This window comes from Pelobates fuscus, chromosome 11 (assembly GCF_036172605.1).
Source record: "Pelobates fuscus isolate aPelFus1 chromosome 11, aPelFus1.pri, whole genome shotgun sequence".
NCBI classification, from domain to species: Eukaryota; Metazoa; Chordata; class Amphibia; order Anura; family Pelobatidae; genus Pelobates; species Pelobates fuscus.
The window spans coordinates 56,526,967-56,541,467 of record NC_086327.1 but is presented as its reverse complement, the minus strand read 5'-3'; the positions used below and the strand labels follow the sequence as shown (position 1 = coordinate 56,541,467).

Sequence of the window (14,501 nt, the reverse complement as noted above, 5' to 3'; positions counted from 1 at the left end):
AGGCAGTCCACGTTTTGTCACGGGTGCCCCTGTGAATGGGCGACAGAGGGGGGGTACCCAAGGTCTCCCGGGTCAGGGGGAGGTACGCTGGTGTACGGCTCATTTCCTTTTCCCCTTTCCAGGTGGGAGTAGGAAGCTCATTGGTGTTAATTATGTGTTGCACGTGCAATTGTCGTGTGCTACCTGTCCGGATCCTTATCTGTTCCAGTCTAAATCCTGCCTTGTATGCTGTGACTTCCCCCTCCTCTTGTGTGGCTTGAGTTTCCCCCCTCTGCACCCCACTTCCTCCCTGCTCCCCTCCGTCCCCTCCCTCGTAGGTTTGGGTATGTCCCTCTCTTATGTGTCTCTCAACTACTCCCTCCTTATTCGTTCCCTGTGGTCAGTGAATGAGCATGGGGTAAATGGGGCCCTCTGGACTACCCCCCTTCTTCCGGGTTATTCTACCTCCTTTTTCCCGTCCCATTCCCTCCTCCCCCTCCCCCCTCCCCCTCCCCCCTCCCTTCTTTGTGTGTGGACCATGCACCCCCCTTCCTCATCTCCCTTGTTCCGTAGTGGTTTTGTGTAGTCCCTAGCTCTGTACATCCAACCACTCCCCCCTCCATTGTGTGGATACTGCTTATCTAGCGGAGGTGTGGCCAGGTTCTGGAGATGGTCTGTCGGGGGCGTTGCCCCATTGGTCCATAGTCCCCTTCATGGGATGTGATTCTTACATAGGCTGTAGTGTCCATATTACTGGTCCTCTGCCCCCCCACACGTCCCCTCCCAAGCATCAGCATTGTCCTTTCCCCCTTTTCATTCCCCTGCCCCCCCCCCCCCCCCCGAAAGAGGAAGAAGGGGAAAGAAGAAAATAAAAAAGGGGGGGGGAAGAGAGAGAAAAAGACCATATAATTAAGATGGTGGATCAGCTCCTGCAGTTCTCCAGTTGCAGGGGTCGATCAACTGTATGACCAGGTCTAGTCGCCATTGGTTGCAGGGTGATCATGGCTATCGTGGGTTTCCTTGTATGCTGGCTCCTGTCTCCTCATTCCCCTCCCAAGACCATGTACTGAGTCCCCCCCAATCAGCGTGGGGATCATCCCCCCCCAGGCCCCTGTCCCCGTGCTGGGCAATGTCATTCGGTAGTGTATATAAGCGGGTGTGTGTTTGATGCTGTGTGACCACCGGGAGCTTCCAGCCCCCTGCTTGTACCTTATCGGAGTTAGATTGTAGTGTCCGTTGGGTTCACAGGTGAGCATTTTGCGAGCTAGCAAGGTCTATCCGTCCTTCTCACGTCCATTCTTCACCGTGTCTATTCCTCTGGTTGGGTCGGGTCTCTGGGTCTTCGGGATCCGTAGCCACCCGGGGGGCCTCCCCATTTACATGTTTGGGGTCGTTGTGGCTGCGGGCCCGGGCCTCCCGTGACAGGTCCCAAGATCCAGTCCGGGTGTTCTGTGGGTGGCAGGCCCATGCGTTGGAGAAAGGTTGAAGTCTCTTCAGGCCAGCGCATTGACACCCATTCATTTCCATGCCTTGCGGTGAGGCTGAAAGGAAATCCCCATTTATATGGGATATTTCGGTCACGCAGTTGGAGTGTCACCGGCCTTAGTGCTCTTCGGGTCTCCAGGGTCACTGGAGACAGGTCTTGAAATAGGCATACCGGAATTGCCACGTGGTCCTGGCTCTGGCTTTGTGCATGATATTTTCCTTTATGGAGAAGGAGTGGAGGCAGCATATGATATGACATTCTGGGTCTCATCGACCCTGTGGGCCCTATCAAACTCAATTTGGGTCGGTGATTCAGTACCCAGGATCTCTTTAAACAGTGCCTCCATTGCGCTTGCAACATCTTCTGTGCCTTGTGCTTCTGGGAGGCCTTGAACCCAGATATTTGACCTGCGGCCCCTGTTGTCCAGGTCTTCCATTTGCCGTCTAAGGGCTAGTAGCATATTGCCTTGTCTTGTTAACGCAACCCTTGTGCTCCCCTGTCGCGATTGAAGAGACTGGGTCGTGCCTTCCAGGGTCTGTATACGGGTGACGTGGGCTGCCAGCTCCGTTTTCAGCATTGCAACTTCTGTGCGGATGGTTTCCGATAGATTTTGGAGGTCGGCTTTGGTGACCATCGTGGCTGTGAGTGCCCTCAGGTCGGCACTGATGTCTGCTAGTGTGGGTCCCTCGCCATCCAAGCTGAGTGACAGTGCAGGCGTGTCGGCAATATTGGGGCCTAGACTTCCGCGGTCCAGGGCATGCGGTGTTTGCAGGTAGCTATACATCGGCCGGGATTGGAGTGGCTCGGGTTGTTCCTCGGGGTCTGACCTATCTCCTGGCGTTTTGTGCGGCCCATTTATCACAATTATATGCAGTGAAGCGCGCTAATAGATGCTTCGTGGGTGAGAGTGATTTGATCAGGCGGCCATTACCATCGGCAACCGGACCTAAAATTAACTTTATATGTTAATATTAATATGTAATTTCTTCTGACATAAATTTTCAATTGCAATGGTTACTATTTTCAGTAGAAGCTGAGATACAATAAAGCCATGCTGAGTGTACATTCCTTTCTGTCTTTCTAAGGTTTTACAGTTACTATTCACTCAACAGAAACACTCAGGGAGAGAAAGCTACTACACAGGGGAGAAAGTCAGAACCTGATCTAGTTGGTTTTAAATACAGAGGAAACACTTACAAGCCTTGGTATGTGCTACAGTAAATGGGTTTTGGAATATGAATATTAATAATTGTTTTCACCACTGTTTTATTATAGGATCTTAGAGGAAATGTTATTAAAATCTGTAAGTTTCTTGGGAAGGAGTTGGACGACGCAGCCATTGATTCAGTGGTCACTAATTCCACATTTAACGCCATGAAAGGAAACAACATGTCCAATTACAGTGCAGTGCCTAATTATCTATTCAACCAAGACAAAGTCTCATTTTACCGAAAAGGTATAGTACGATTCATATACACATCTTCTCCATTTCTGACTTGATGGCTATCTGCTTCCTGAAAGATCATTATTCTAAAACAGAACTATTTGTCTTTTCTCATTAGGGCGGCTGTGTCAATATAGTATCATTTGTGACTCGTTGACACATTTAAAAAAAATGTCCCCTAAAAATTTATTTAAGCGTTTCTAAGATACGATACAACCACTGTACTTGTTCATGTATTCATTATCTCCTGACTTGACTATTACATCTTTTTATCAGACTAAAGCCACTACATTTTTATTTTTTTTGTTTTGTTTTTTAAAACACACGGCACTATTTGTAAATGTCACAAAACTAGGTTTGACAGCATAGCCTAAGTTATGCTTATAACATATAAACATATACACATATGTTACTCTATTAATGGGAATGAGTGATATCATTAAACTTAAATATTATTCATAGACAACAGATTAGGTAACAAGAAGCAGATATAAGCAATATGCTCGGATCTTTGTATACGTGCCAAGTATGTTTACAATCCATCACGATTTTACATATTTATATCAAGAAAACAGATAAAACTTAGAAACATAGATACTATTGGGTGAAGCACTGGTAGTATTGTCCCTCAATATCCACACGGACCCGTGCTTATTGTATCGGGTCCAGAGCCAAGACGCTAAGAGCGGTCTGGCAGCTCAAGCCTTGCCTGCTGGCGCCCCTGCCCGCCACAATGTCCCTGTGTCCATGGGGACCCCCATAGGCTGACATTAGCATCTGTTGACAAGCTGTGTGGCCCCCGAGCAGGTCTTGACTGAAAACTAGAGCAATGGCTCGTGATCCCCACCCGTACCCCCTCCAGTGTCTCCCCCAGGTCTTCCTCCCACCGGTCCATGCATTGTACCCTCTGCCTCTGATTCTTAGCTTAAGTGACTATAGAGTAGGGAGATTAGACAATTAGTAATTTCAATTATAGTGAGCAGCAACTAAGGTCAGCCATCTTCGTTTCAATATGTTATTGGCTAGACAGTACACACCAGCGTGAATATGCAGTGTAGTTTTTGGGTATCAGAAGGGTATTATGGAACTAAAAAAAATGCAGAGAACGCTTATGCAACTCATATAGACAATTTTTTATGAAGAAAGGCAAGAAATGCTTGCTTTATACAGTGAAAATAAGCATTTCTAAGGAATTTCATAAATTCATACAAAAAGCAAAAAGTTCTTTATTGGCCTGTTCCTTAAAGGTATTGTGGCAAAACTAGCCACTTAAAACTGTATTTTCTTAAATGTGTGCCTATAGCTTTAAGAACCAAGTGTATTCCTGCATAGTGTATTACATGCGAACAATAGCGTTTGTATGCTGGCGGCATGAAAGCCACCAGCATTCATACAATAGTTTCACGAACAGTGAATTTAAACACTGTTCGCGAAACGAACAAACTACCGAAGGGAGACCACACACAGGAGGTCGTGTGGCTCCCATTAAGGATCGCAACATTGTTGCAATCGGTAATTAGAGAGATTCAGGGTGGCCGCCGTTCGGCTACCGACCACGCGTCGGTCGGCCATCTTGGATCCTTTGTTAGCCCAGCGGTATTTGGTCGCCAAGCGCCTGGAACTAAAATCGGCTACTCGACGGCATGAATATCGCTGGACTTCCAAGCCGTTCGGGAGCCCCGGTCCTTCGGTAATATGTTTCCCTAAGGTCAATCGGTAGTTTGCATGCAACTTGAAAGTAATGTTTGTTTCGTGCAGAAACGAACGTCCATTCGTTTAAATGAAGTGAATAATGTAAAAGTTATGCATTTTCATGTGAAATATTAGTTCTGCTGCACGGAGGGATAATCCACTTAACTGTATATTCTAGTGGGAGTATCCCTCTCGTACAGCAGTGCATGATGGGAGAAATGTCCAGGTTGTTAGGTTCCCCATGTATTCCCCTACTGTACAACCCCTGTAATGTCAGTAGGGAAACCCCTTGCATGGGGAATCCCATAAATACTGTGACCTGTGATTAAAAGCTCAGTTGACTCCCAGCCTATGTGTCGTCTAGTTCTTGGGAAGGAAGGGTTCTTACAACGCTACCGGGATTATTGAATGCTGTATTTATTTGCCTGGATTATTTTATGCTGTTCCTGTTACCCAGCGGAGATAGTGTGGATTATACTACCTGTTAAGACACCTTTTGTCTTAATAAGTAAGTCACTGTTTAGTCTACCTTCCCCTCTCACCGTATCAAGTCCTTGTTCGTATTCTGTATAATCCACGAACCATAACCAGGGGAAGTAGTAATCTCTCGAGTAACGATATCCACCAAACGGCATAAGTTCCCAATAATAGTCCTTGAGCGTAAATAAGAATCCCCCCCAATAACGAGACTGAAGCTCCGTGTTGAGGGTCAAAACAAGATCTGAGGACTGGAACATCCAGCCTGCTTTTTTATTATGAAAAGGCACACACAGGGCACTCCCAGGGGGAGGATGAAAATAACCAATTATACACAGGGTAACACCCCCACCTCTCCTCCCCTCAGATAATCACATAACACAATTAAACTGTACAATAATTCACCCCAGTTATGGATGTACCCCAAAACCAGGGGGTACACCCTTGAGTCCAGCACCGCTTGAAAGGTCTTGGTTAGGGGAACACTCTGTCCAAATCTTAGCCCATTCGGTTAAGGGGTTCGGGAGTTATGGACGATTGAAGTTTTGACCGACTGCACGGATCTTCTAGCCGAAAAGAGTTCCACAAGTTTCGGCCCTGCAGTCGGTCTCCGTTCGCCGGTTAAAATCACACGAAATCCTTATCATCCACAACTGTCTCCGAGTTCGCTGGATTCCCCATAGCTGATTATAAGTAACTACCGAATGGCTCGTCGTTCGGTTGTTCCAACACGAACTTCTGGGTGTATGGAGGTCTCAGCGGTGTTCGCCTGTTTGGGTATCCGTTTTTAGTTCCACGCGTTCACAGGCAAACACCGCTGTTCGTACACAAGATGGCCGCGAACACGTGCAACAGTCCCAAAATGGCGGCCACCCATATGTTAGACAGGGAGTTCGTGCGAAACGAGGCGAACGGCTGGAAAACAGGCTGGAACGGTAAAACATACTTTATAACATCCCAAATCAGTCCTTTAGACGGATGGCCTAAAATAGCCGAATCCACAAGAGTACTAGACAGACGGATGGTTCCGTCACACGGCTCCCCCCTTGTGGAACACTCCGGCAGACCCGGCTTGACCCTGTGGCGGGTCAACTTGGGGATGTCCGGACTTACGAGGTGGTGGATATGTCGGTCTGTCGTGATAAGCCATCCGCATTTCCGTTCAGCTTACCGGGTCTGTAGCTAATAGTAAAATTGTACGGTTGTAATGCCAAGCTCCATCTCAGCAGTCTCCCATTGTCGCCTGAGACCCGGTTAAGCCAAACGAGGGGGTTATGGTCTGTTACAAGGGAAAATTCTTGCCCATACAAGTAGGGACTTAACTTTTTCAATGCCCAGACTAGGGCTAAACATTCTTTTTCAACTGCCGCATAACTCACTTCTCGGGGTAGTAATTTTCGGCTGAGGTATGCGACAGGATGCTCTCCTCCATCTTCCCCAACTTGGCTTAACACAGCCCCCAGTCCATACATGGAAGCATCTGTGTGAACGAGAAAGCGTTTGTTAGGGACTGGGGCAGCCAAGATAGGGGCATTCACGAGAGCTTGCTTCAGTGCCTGGAACGCAGCTTCACAAGCCGGGGACCACAGGACCTGCTTAGGCAAATTCTTTTTCGTCAGATCTGTCAGGGGCTTAGCAATAGAGCTGTAGTCAGGAACGAAACGTCGGTAGTACCCCGCTGTCCCTAAGAAGGCCAATACCTGGGTCTTAGTAGTGGGTGTGGGCCAGTTAGCCACCGCTTCTACTTTGGCGGGCTCTGGTCTCTGGTTCCCACATCCCACTCGGTGACCCAGGTACTGTACCTCTGCCATACCTACATGGCACTTTTCTGGCTTCAATGTCAGGCCAGCGGCCCGGATCTTATCCAGCACTACCCCTATGTGTACCAGGTGTTCCTCCCAGGACCCACTATAGATCGCTATGTCATCCAAGTATGCACAGGCAAATTCTTGGAAGCCATCCAGGAGTCTATCCACCATCCGTTGGAAAGTAGCCGGGGCATTCTTCATCCCAAAAGGCATGACCCTAAATTGGTACAGGCCGAATGGGGTGACGAAGGCCGACTTGGGGATAGCATCCTCGGCCAGGGGAATCTGCCAGTAGCCCTTACATAGGTCTATGGTGGTCAGATAACGTCCCCTGGCAATACGATCCAATAATTCGTCTACCCGGGGCATCGGGTAGGCGTCAGTGGTAGTCCGCTCGTTGAGTCGCCTGTAGTCCACACAGAACCGGGTGGTCCCATCTTTCTTCGGTACTAGGACTACAGGCGAAGCCCAAGGGCTGTCAGAGGGTTCGATGACCCCAAGCTGGGTCATTTCCTGTATCTCCTTCCGCATTCCATCTCGGACTGCTTCAGGGATACGGTAGGGCGGCTGTCGTAAGGGGGTCTGTCCGGGGGTCTCTACCTTGTGTATAGCGAGGTGGGTGTAACCTGGCTCCTGGGAAAAAGTTGCTTGCTTCTCCCATAACAACTGTTTCGCTTGGATCTTTTCTGTGGGGTTTAACCTGTCTCCTAACTGTACGAGGGAGGTGAGGTCAGTCTGGGGGTCCCTTTCTAATAGATCAGGGAGAGACAAATTCTCCGGGTCATCTGCAGCTGGGGCACATACAGCTGCAATGTTCTCAGGTCGTTCTTGATACTCTTTCAGCATGTTCACATGAAAGGATCTCTGGACCCTTTCGTCGGAACAGCTGGCTATCAAATAGGTAGTATCGCAGATCTGCGCCACTATCCTGTACGGGCCTTGCCAAGAGGCTTGCATCTTGTTGGCCTTCACAGGTTTGAGCACTAATACTTTTTGCCCCACCTGGAAGGCTCGCTGTCGGGCACCCTGATCGTACCACCTCTTCTGTTTCCCCTGGGCCGCCTGGAGATTCTCCCTTACCATCAGGGACAGTTTCTCCATGCGGTCCCGAAGTTCCAGAACATATGGCACTATGGGGGTCCCTTCTTGCTCGGTCTCCCCTTCCCAGTGTCCCCGGATGAGATCTAGGGGTCCGCGGACCCGTCTCCCATACAGTAACTCAAAAGGGGAGAACCCAGTAGATTCCTGGGGCACCTCCCGGTATGAAAACAGAAGGTGCGGCAAGAATCTCTCCCAGTCCCTGCAAGTGTCCGTAAAGGTCCTCAGCATCTGCTTGAGGGTACCGTTAAAACGCTCGCAGAGACCGTTAGTCTGTGGATGGTAAGGCGAGCTAAGCAAGGGTTTAATGCCACATACTTTCCACAGCTGCTGGGTGAGTACCGCAGTAAATTGGGTTCCCTGGTCGGAGAGGATCTCTTTAGGGAACCCAACCCGGGTAAAAATCCTCACCAGGGCATCAGCAACTGTCTCTGCCTCTATGTTCGACAGCGCTACTGCCTCTGGATAGCGAGTGGCATAGTCCACTACAGTAAGAATATACTTCTTGCCTGATGGACTAGCCCTGGCCAGTGGACCCACAATGTCAACAGCTATGCGGGAAAAGGGCTCCCCTATAATAGGCATCGCTGATAGTTTAGCCTTAGGGTGGTCCCCCCATTTTCCTACCCGTTGACATGTGTCACAAGTACTGCAATATATCCGTACAGCCTGGTTGAAGTTGGGCCAAAAGAAATTCTGGGAGATCCTATAGGCTGTGCGACGTGACCCTAGATGTCCTGCTAAAGGGACATCGTGCCCTATCCGCAGAAGCTCCTGCCGGTATTTCGCGGGTACCACCAGCTGGTGGTTCTGCGGAGGGGCTATCTTTTTCTGGGAAGGTTTCGGGATTCTGTATAGCCTGTCCCCCACCCACTTATACCGCTCTCCGTCTATCCCTTCTTCTCCAGCGTCTGCTCTGTCCCTGTACTTTTGTAAGGTAGGATCTGCCCGGGTTTCCCTCCCAAACTCCTCTGGGGAATCCCAACGTAAGGGGGTCTGAGCTAAGGTGTCAGTCGGGGAAAAGGGTCTTACCTGGGCCTCCTCGGCAGGTGGGCTGGTTCCAGAGGCACGGGTCTGAGAGCGAGTAGTCACTGGGTTAACGTCCAAGGGACCCATTGGAGCATAGGCCGAAACCAAAGGGGCCAAATCATTACCAAGAAGCACATCAGCGGGCAAGTCTTTCATAACCCCAACATCCACGTGTCTAGCGCCCACTCCCCAGTCCAGGTGAACACGGGCAACAGGTAACCGGAATACGGCTCCCCCTGCTACCCTCACGGCTACTGTGTCTCCGGTGTGCTGGTGTTCTGAGACCAAGTTCTTTTGGAGCAGTGTCATGGTGGCTCCTGTGTCTCTAAGTCCATTTACCACTCGGCCATTTAGTTTCACAGTCTGCCGGTGTTGCTGGCGATTGTCCTGATGGGCGGCTTGCACCGGGTCGGCTTCGTGCAAGATACCCCAGAATTCCTCCTGTTCTACACAGTGAGCAGCAGGCTGTGGTGGTCGCTGATTCGGGTTGGCTGCTCTCCTCCAGGACTGAGCTTGGTTAGCTTGGTTCAGCGGACACTCCGGGCGCTTGTGTCCCAACTGTTTGCACAGAAAGCACCGGATGGGTTGGGAATAATCCCGGGCATTAAATTTGGATGGCTGTACATAATTATTGGACGGTGGTACTACTGGGCTGCGATGCACTGGGGTTTGGTAGGTTGTTGAAATCGGAGGGGCTGCTGGTCGGTATTCCACTCTGGTCGGAACTTTAACCACGGTACTGTCCAGTTTGCGAGCATCAGTATATTCGTCTGCCAACCGGGCCGCCTCGGGTAGGGTAGAGGGTTTTCTATCTCTGACCCACTCCCGAACCCCGGTAGGCAATTTCTCGAAACAGTGTTCCAGTAAGAATACCTGTAGTACCTCTTCCCCCGATACTGCTTGGCATCCTGCCATCCAGTGGGTTGCAGTACGGTGAACTCTGCAGGCCCATTCCACATACGAATCGCCACTTTGTTTGTTGGTTTCCCTGAAGCGCCGTCTGTAAACTTCTGGGGTCACCGCATACCTGGCTAGAAGCGCATCCTTCACTGCCCGGTAGCTGGTGATCTCCTCCTCTGGGATGGCCCGAAATGCATCACTAGCCCGGCCGGATAATTTCCCAGAGAGGATGGTGACCCATTGGTCTGTGGGTACCTGATGGAGGGCACACTGCCTCTCAAAATCGGCCAGAAACCCATCGATCTCTCCTTCATTTTCAATAAAGTTTTTGAATGCAGCAAATGGTACCTTTTTCCTTCCGGAATCGTTATTGGGTACCTCTGCTGCTGCAGCTCCCCTTCCTTGGAGCGCTTGGTGTGCTGCTACTGCAGCTTGCACACGTTCCACAATGTCTGCTGAGGGGTTGGGGCCAAAGTGTGCCAGCCTTATTTGCACTGCCCGGTTAAATTGTATCTCCTCGGGTGTTAAATCCAAACTGCTGGGCACATTAGCGTTCTCCGTTCCCTGTGTTGCATCCATTTCCCTTAGCAAAGCAATAATTTCTCGTTTCTTTAAATTGCTTGCTGATCGACCTCGGCGTTCTATTATGTCCTTAAGAGTAGCACGTCTTAACTGTTCATACTGCATTTCTTTCCTTCTGTGTTGTGGGATTCATCCCGTCGCTTGCCACCAATTGTTAAGACACCTTTTGTCTTAATAAGTAAGTCACTGTTTAGTCTACCTTCCCCTCTCACCGTATCAAGTCCTTGTTCGTATTCTGTATAATCCACGAACCATAACCAGGGGAAGTAGTAATCTCTCGAGTAACGATATCCACCAAACGGCATAAGTTCCCAATAATAGTCCTTGAGCGTAAATAAGAATCCCCCCCAATAACGAGACTGAAGCTCCGTGTTGAGGGTCAAAACAAGATCTGAGGACTGGAACATCCAGCCTGCTTTTTATTATGAAAAGGCACACACAGGGCACTCCCAGGGGGAGGATGAAAATAACCAATTATACACAGGGTAACACCCCCACCTCTCCTCCCCTCAGATAATCACATAACACAATTAAACTGTACAATAATTCACCCCAGTTATGGATGTACCCCAAAACCAGGGGGTACACCCTTGAGTCCAGCACCGCTTGAAAGGTCTTGGTTAGGGGAACACTCTGTCCAAATCTTAGCCCATTCGGTTAAGGGGTTCGGGAGTTATGGACGATTGAAGTTTTGACCGACTGCACGGATCTTCTAGCCGAAAAGAGTTCCACAAGTTTCGGCCCTGCAGTCGGTCTCCGTTCGCCGGTTAAAATCACACGAAATCCTTATCATCCACAACTGTCTCCGAGTTCGCTGGATTCCCCATAGCTGATTATAAGTAACTACCGAATGGCTCGTCGTTCAGTTGTTCCAACACGAACTTCTGGGTGTATGGAGGTCTCAGCGGTGTTCGCCTGTTTGGGTATCCGTTTTTAGTTCCACGCGTTCACAGGCAAACACCGCTGTTCGTACACAAGATGGCCACGAACACGTGCAACAGTCCCAAAATGGCGGCCACCCATATGTTAGACAGGGAGTTCGTGCGAAACGAGGCGAACGGCTGGAAAACAGGCTGGAACGGTAAAACATACTTTATAACATCCCAAATCAGTCCTTTAGACGGATGGCCTAAAATAGCCGAATCCACAAGAGTACTAGACAGACGGATGGTTCCGTCACACTACCTCTCTGCTACAGGTATATATGAACTACTACAGCTCAATATAGTGGTGCTGTTGTCTATAGCATGTCCCTGCAGGATTTGAAATGTAAATGCTGCATTTTCATAGAAAAGGCAGTGTTTACTTTGCTACCTAGGAACATCTCTATTGGTAGTCACTCAAACGGCCACTAGAAGGTTTTCCCATGTCAGTGCTGCACAGTGCAATGCATGTCCAGCAAAACAGCGCTACGCCAATCAGCATCTCCTCATAGAGATGCATTAAATTAATGTGGAAATGTTCAGCCATTTAGGGTCTCCTCGCTCTGAATAAAGGCGCTGAACATATCCACATTAATGTAATGCATCTCTGAGCAGATGCGGATTGGTGCAGCGCTGTTTTGCTGGACATGTGCAATAGCCTCCTAATGTTTTCCTATGTGAAGGCATTGGATTGGCTGAGATCAAGATTAACGACCCCCCCAGAGCCATGGAGGGGAGTCAGCTGCGGTGAAAGTTAGCAATATTACCTTTTCTATGCACTCTAAGTGGGGCAGGAGACTTAAATAATTAGTTTAACACTATACTTTTAGGAATACATGCTTGTATTGCTGACACTGTATTGTTCCTTTAACCCCTTAAGGACACATGACATGTGTGACATGTCATGATTCCCTTTTATTCCAGAAGTTTGGTCCTTAAGGGGTTAAGAAGACTGTTGAAAAAAGCAAAAATGATCAACTGAGGCTTGAAGAAAGGATATTTCACCTCCAGCAAGAGTTTACCTTATAAAAAAAATAGCAATACCTGCATTGTATTCTCAGGTTTATATTTTCCATAATGTTTTCAGAACCTTTTAAATTTAAAATTGATGATAGCCCAGATATTAATCTAAAGAATATCCTGACACATATACTGTATATATAGAGATAGACAAACAAACTGACATACAGGTTAATGCATGGGCAGGGATACTGTGAAACTAATTAACCCTCTTAAGTGGACAATATAGGCACCCAGACCACTAGCCATTGAAGTGGTCTGGGTGCAGTGCCCCTGTCCGTTTAACCCTGCAATTGTAATTATTGCAGTTATTGATAAACTAGACAGCCACTAGAGACGCTTTTGGGTCGTTGGTTAACTTTTGGTTGCCTGACACTGGACGTCCTCACATCCAGCGTCAGCTAAAACCTTATTGCTTCAATGCTTTCCTATAGGTTAGTCCTAATGCAATTACAGCGCTCGCCGTGCATGCGCATTAAAATCCCCCCTGTCGACTGACGTCAGGGTAGGAGGAGCAGAGGCAGAGCCTGACCCAGCATTGAGGTACATTGGCACTGGAATCAGGTAAGTGACAAAAGTGTGTTTAACTCTTTCAGTGCCACGGGGGTGTGGGGAGGGAGGCACTAGCAATGGGGGAACTATAGGGTAGAGCAATGCTATGAATACAACTTTCTTAGCACTATAGTTTCCCTTTAAAGGCACAGCTTCAGAAGTAAAAGGCCTGCATGATGGAAAATTACCGTCATGTGTCCTTAAAGGGTTAAATTCTACTGCTTATGAGGTTTCAGTTACTACTGGATTGGTATTCCCATAATCTTAAAGAACTTTAGAATTTGACCAAGAACAATGGGAGTTATTGAACAACAACAACCGAAAGAAACAATCTAAGATATAGATTAGGCAGGTATTTTTTTCATCCGCTTGCCTACCGACACATACATTTAAAAGCTGTTATTTTTCTTTCTTTAGGTGTTGCTGGTGATTATAAAAATCACTTTACTGATGCTCAGGAAGAAGAATTTGATAAGGCTTACCAAGACTTTATGAAAGATGTGAACCTTACATTTGCATAGAAACAACTCAACGTTATTGATTGAATATTATTCCACAACTACCTTTTGTACCATCATGATGTTTTCAGATAATAAAGAAACAAATGTAAATATTTAGCATATTGATTTTCTTTTATGCAATAATTATTTCATTTATGTATCAGAAATTTGAGCAGGGTTTTCAGGTTAGGGTTCTAGTTATTTAGTCATTTTAATGTAATGTTCATTCATAGAAACCCAGAATAAATTAATCTTGATGGCTGATGAGAATCAGAACAGGCTAAATTCTTGATTTTCATCAGATCAGTGAGTTGGTATCAAGTTTTATTTACTCATTAATCTTACTAGTCTATATGAAATGTTTAAAGATTATTCCATGAAATTACAACTCCTTATGTACAAAATACATATTGATGTTGACCCAAAATTTTCCTTTCTTGAACCTCATTTCACATTGATGTTTGTTTTAGACTAAGTCCTCCTAAAGGAAAAAAAAACAAATCACTGTCACGTGCCTTGTTAATCCCTCTATTGTAATAAACATAGTGTAAAATTTACTTTGCATGATGCATATGAGTGCTTTATTTAAAATGTAATTTGGGAAGGGCCCTCTTCACATTCTGTTACTGTTAAGACTTGTTGTTTTATCTGTATTTGCTGCTTATAACCTACTGTAAAATTGTAAAATGTTGCATAAAATGTGGTACATAAATGAGGTATGCATAAATGCATGCTAATATTAATAATAGAGCAAAAAACAGGGCGCAAGAGAATACTGAGAATATAATAATACATTAATTAATATATACATATAATATATACATATAATTAATATACATTAATAATACATTTGCATTTTGTATAAGTACTTAAATTGTATTACTAATATAATCTACATTAAAGGGGCACTATAGTCACCTGAACAACTTCAGCTTAATGAGGTTGTTCGGGTGAGAACTATAGCTCCCTGCAGCCTCTCTCATGTAAACACTGTATTTTCTGAGAAAATAC

At 47.0% G+C, this 14,501-nt stretch overlaps 1 protein-coding gene across 1 annotated transcript in view; it reads left to right on the top strand.

The window, feature by feature from the left end:
- Positions 1 to 14,047, top strand: part of LOC134577122 (sulfotransferase 2B1-like) — a 91,434-nt gene extending 77,387 nt beyond the window's left edge. Inside the window, exons 6-7 of the mRNA XM_063435782.1 lie at positions 2,741 to 2,921; positions 13,408 to 14,047. Coding sequence (XP_063291852.1) covers positions 2,741 to 2,921; positions 13,408 to 13,511 — 285 coding nt within the window. The 3' untranslated portion in view covers positions 13,512 to 14,047. The remainder of the gene's footprint in view (positions 1 to 2,740; positions 2,922 to 13,407) is intronic.
- The last annotated feature ends 454 nt before the right edge of the window (positions 14,048 to 14,501 follow it).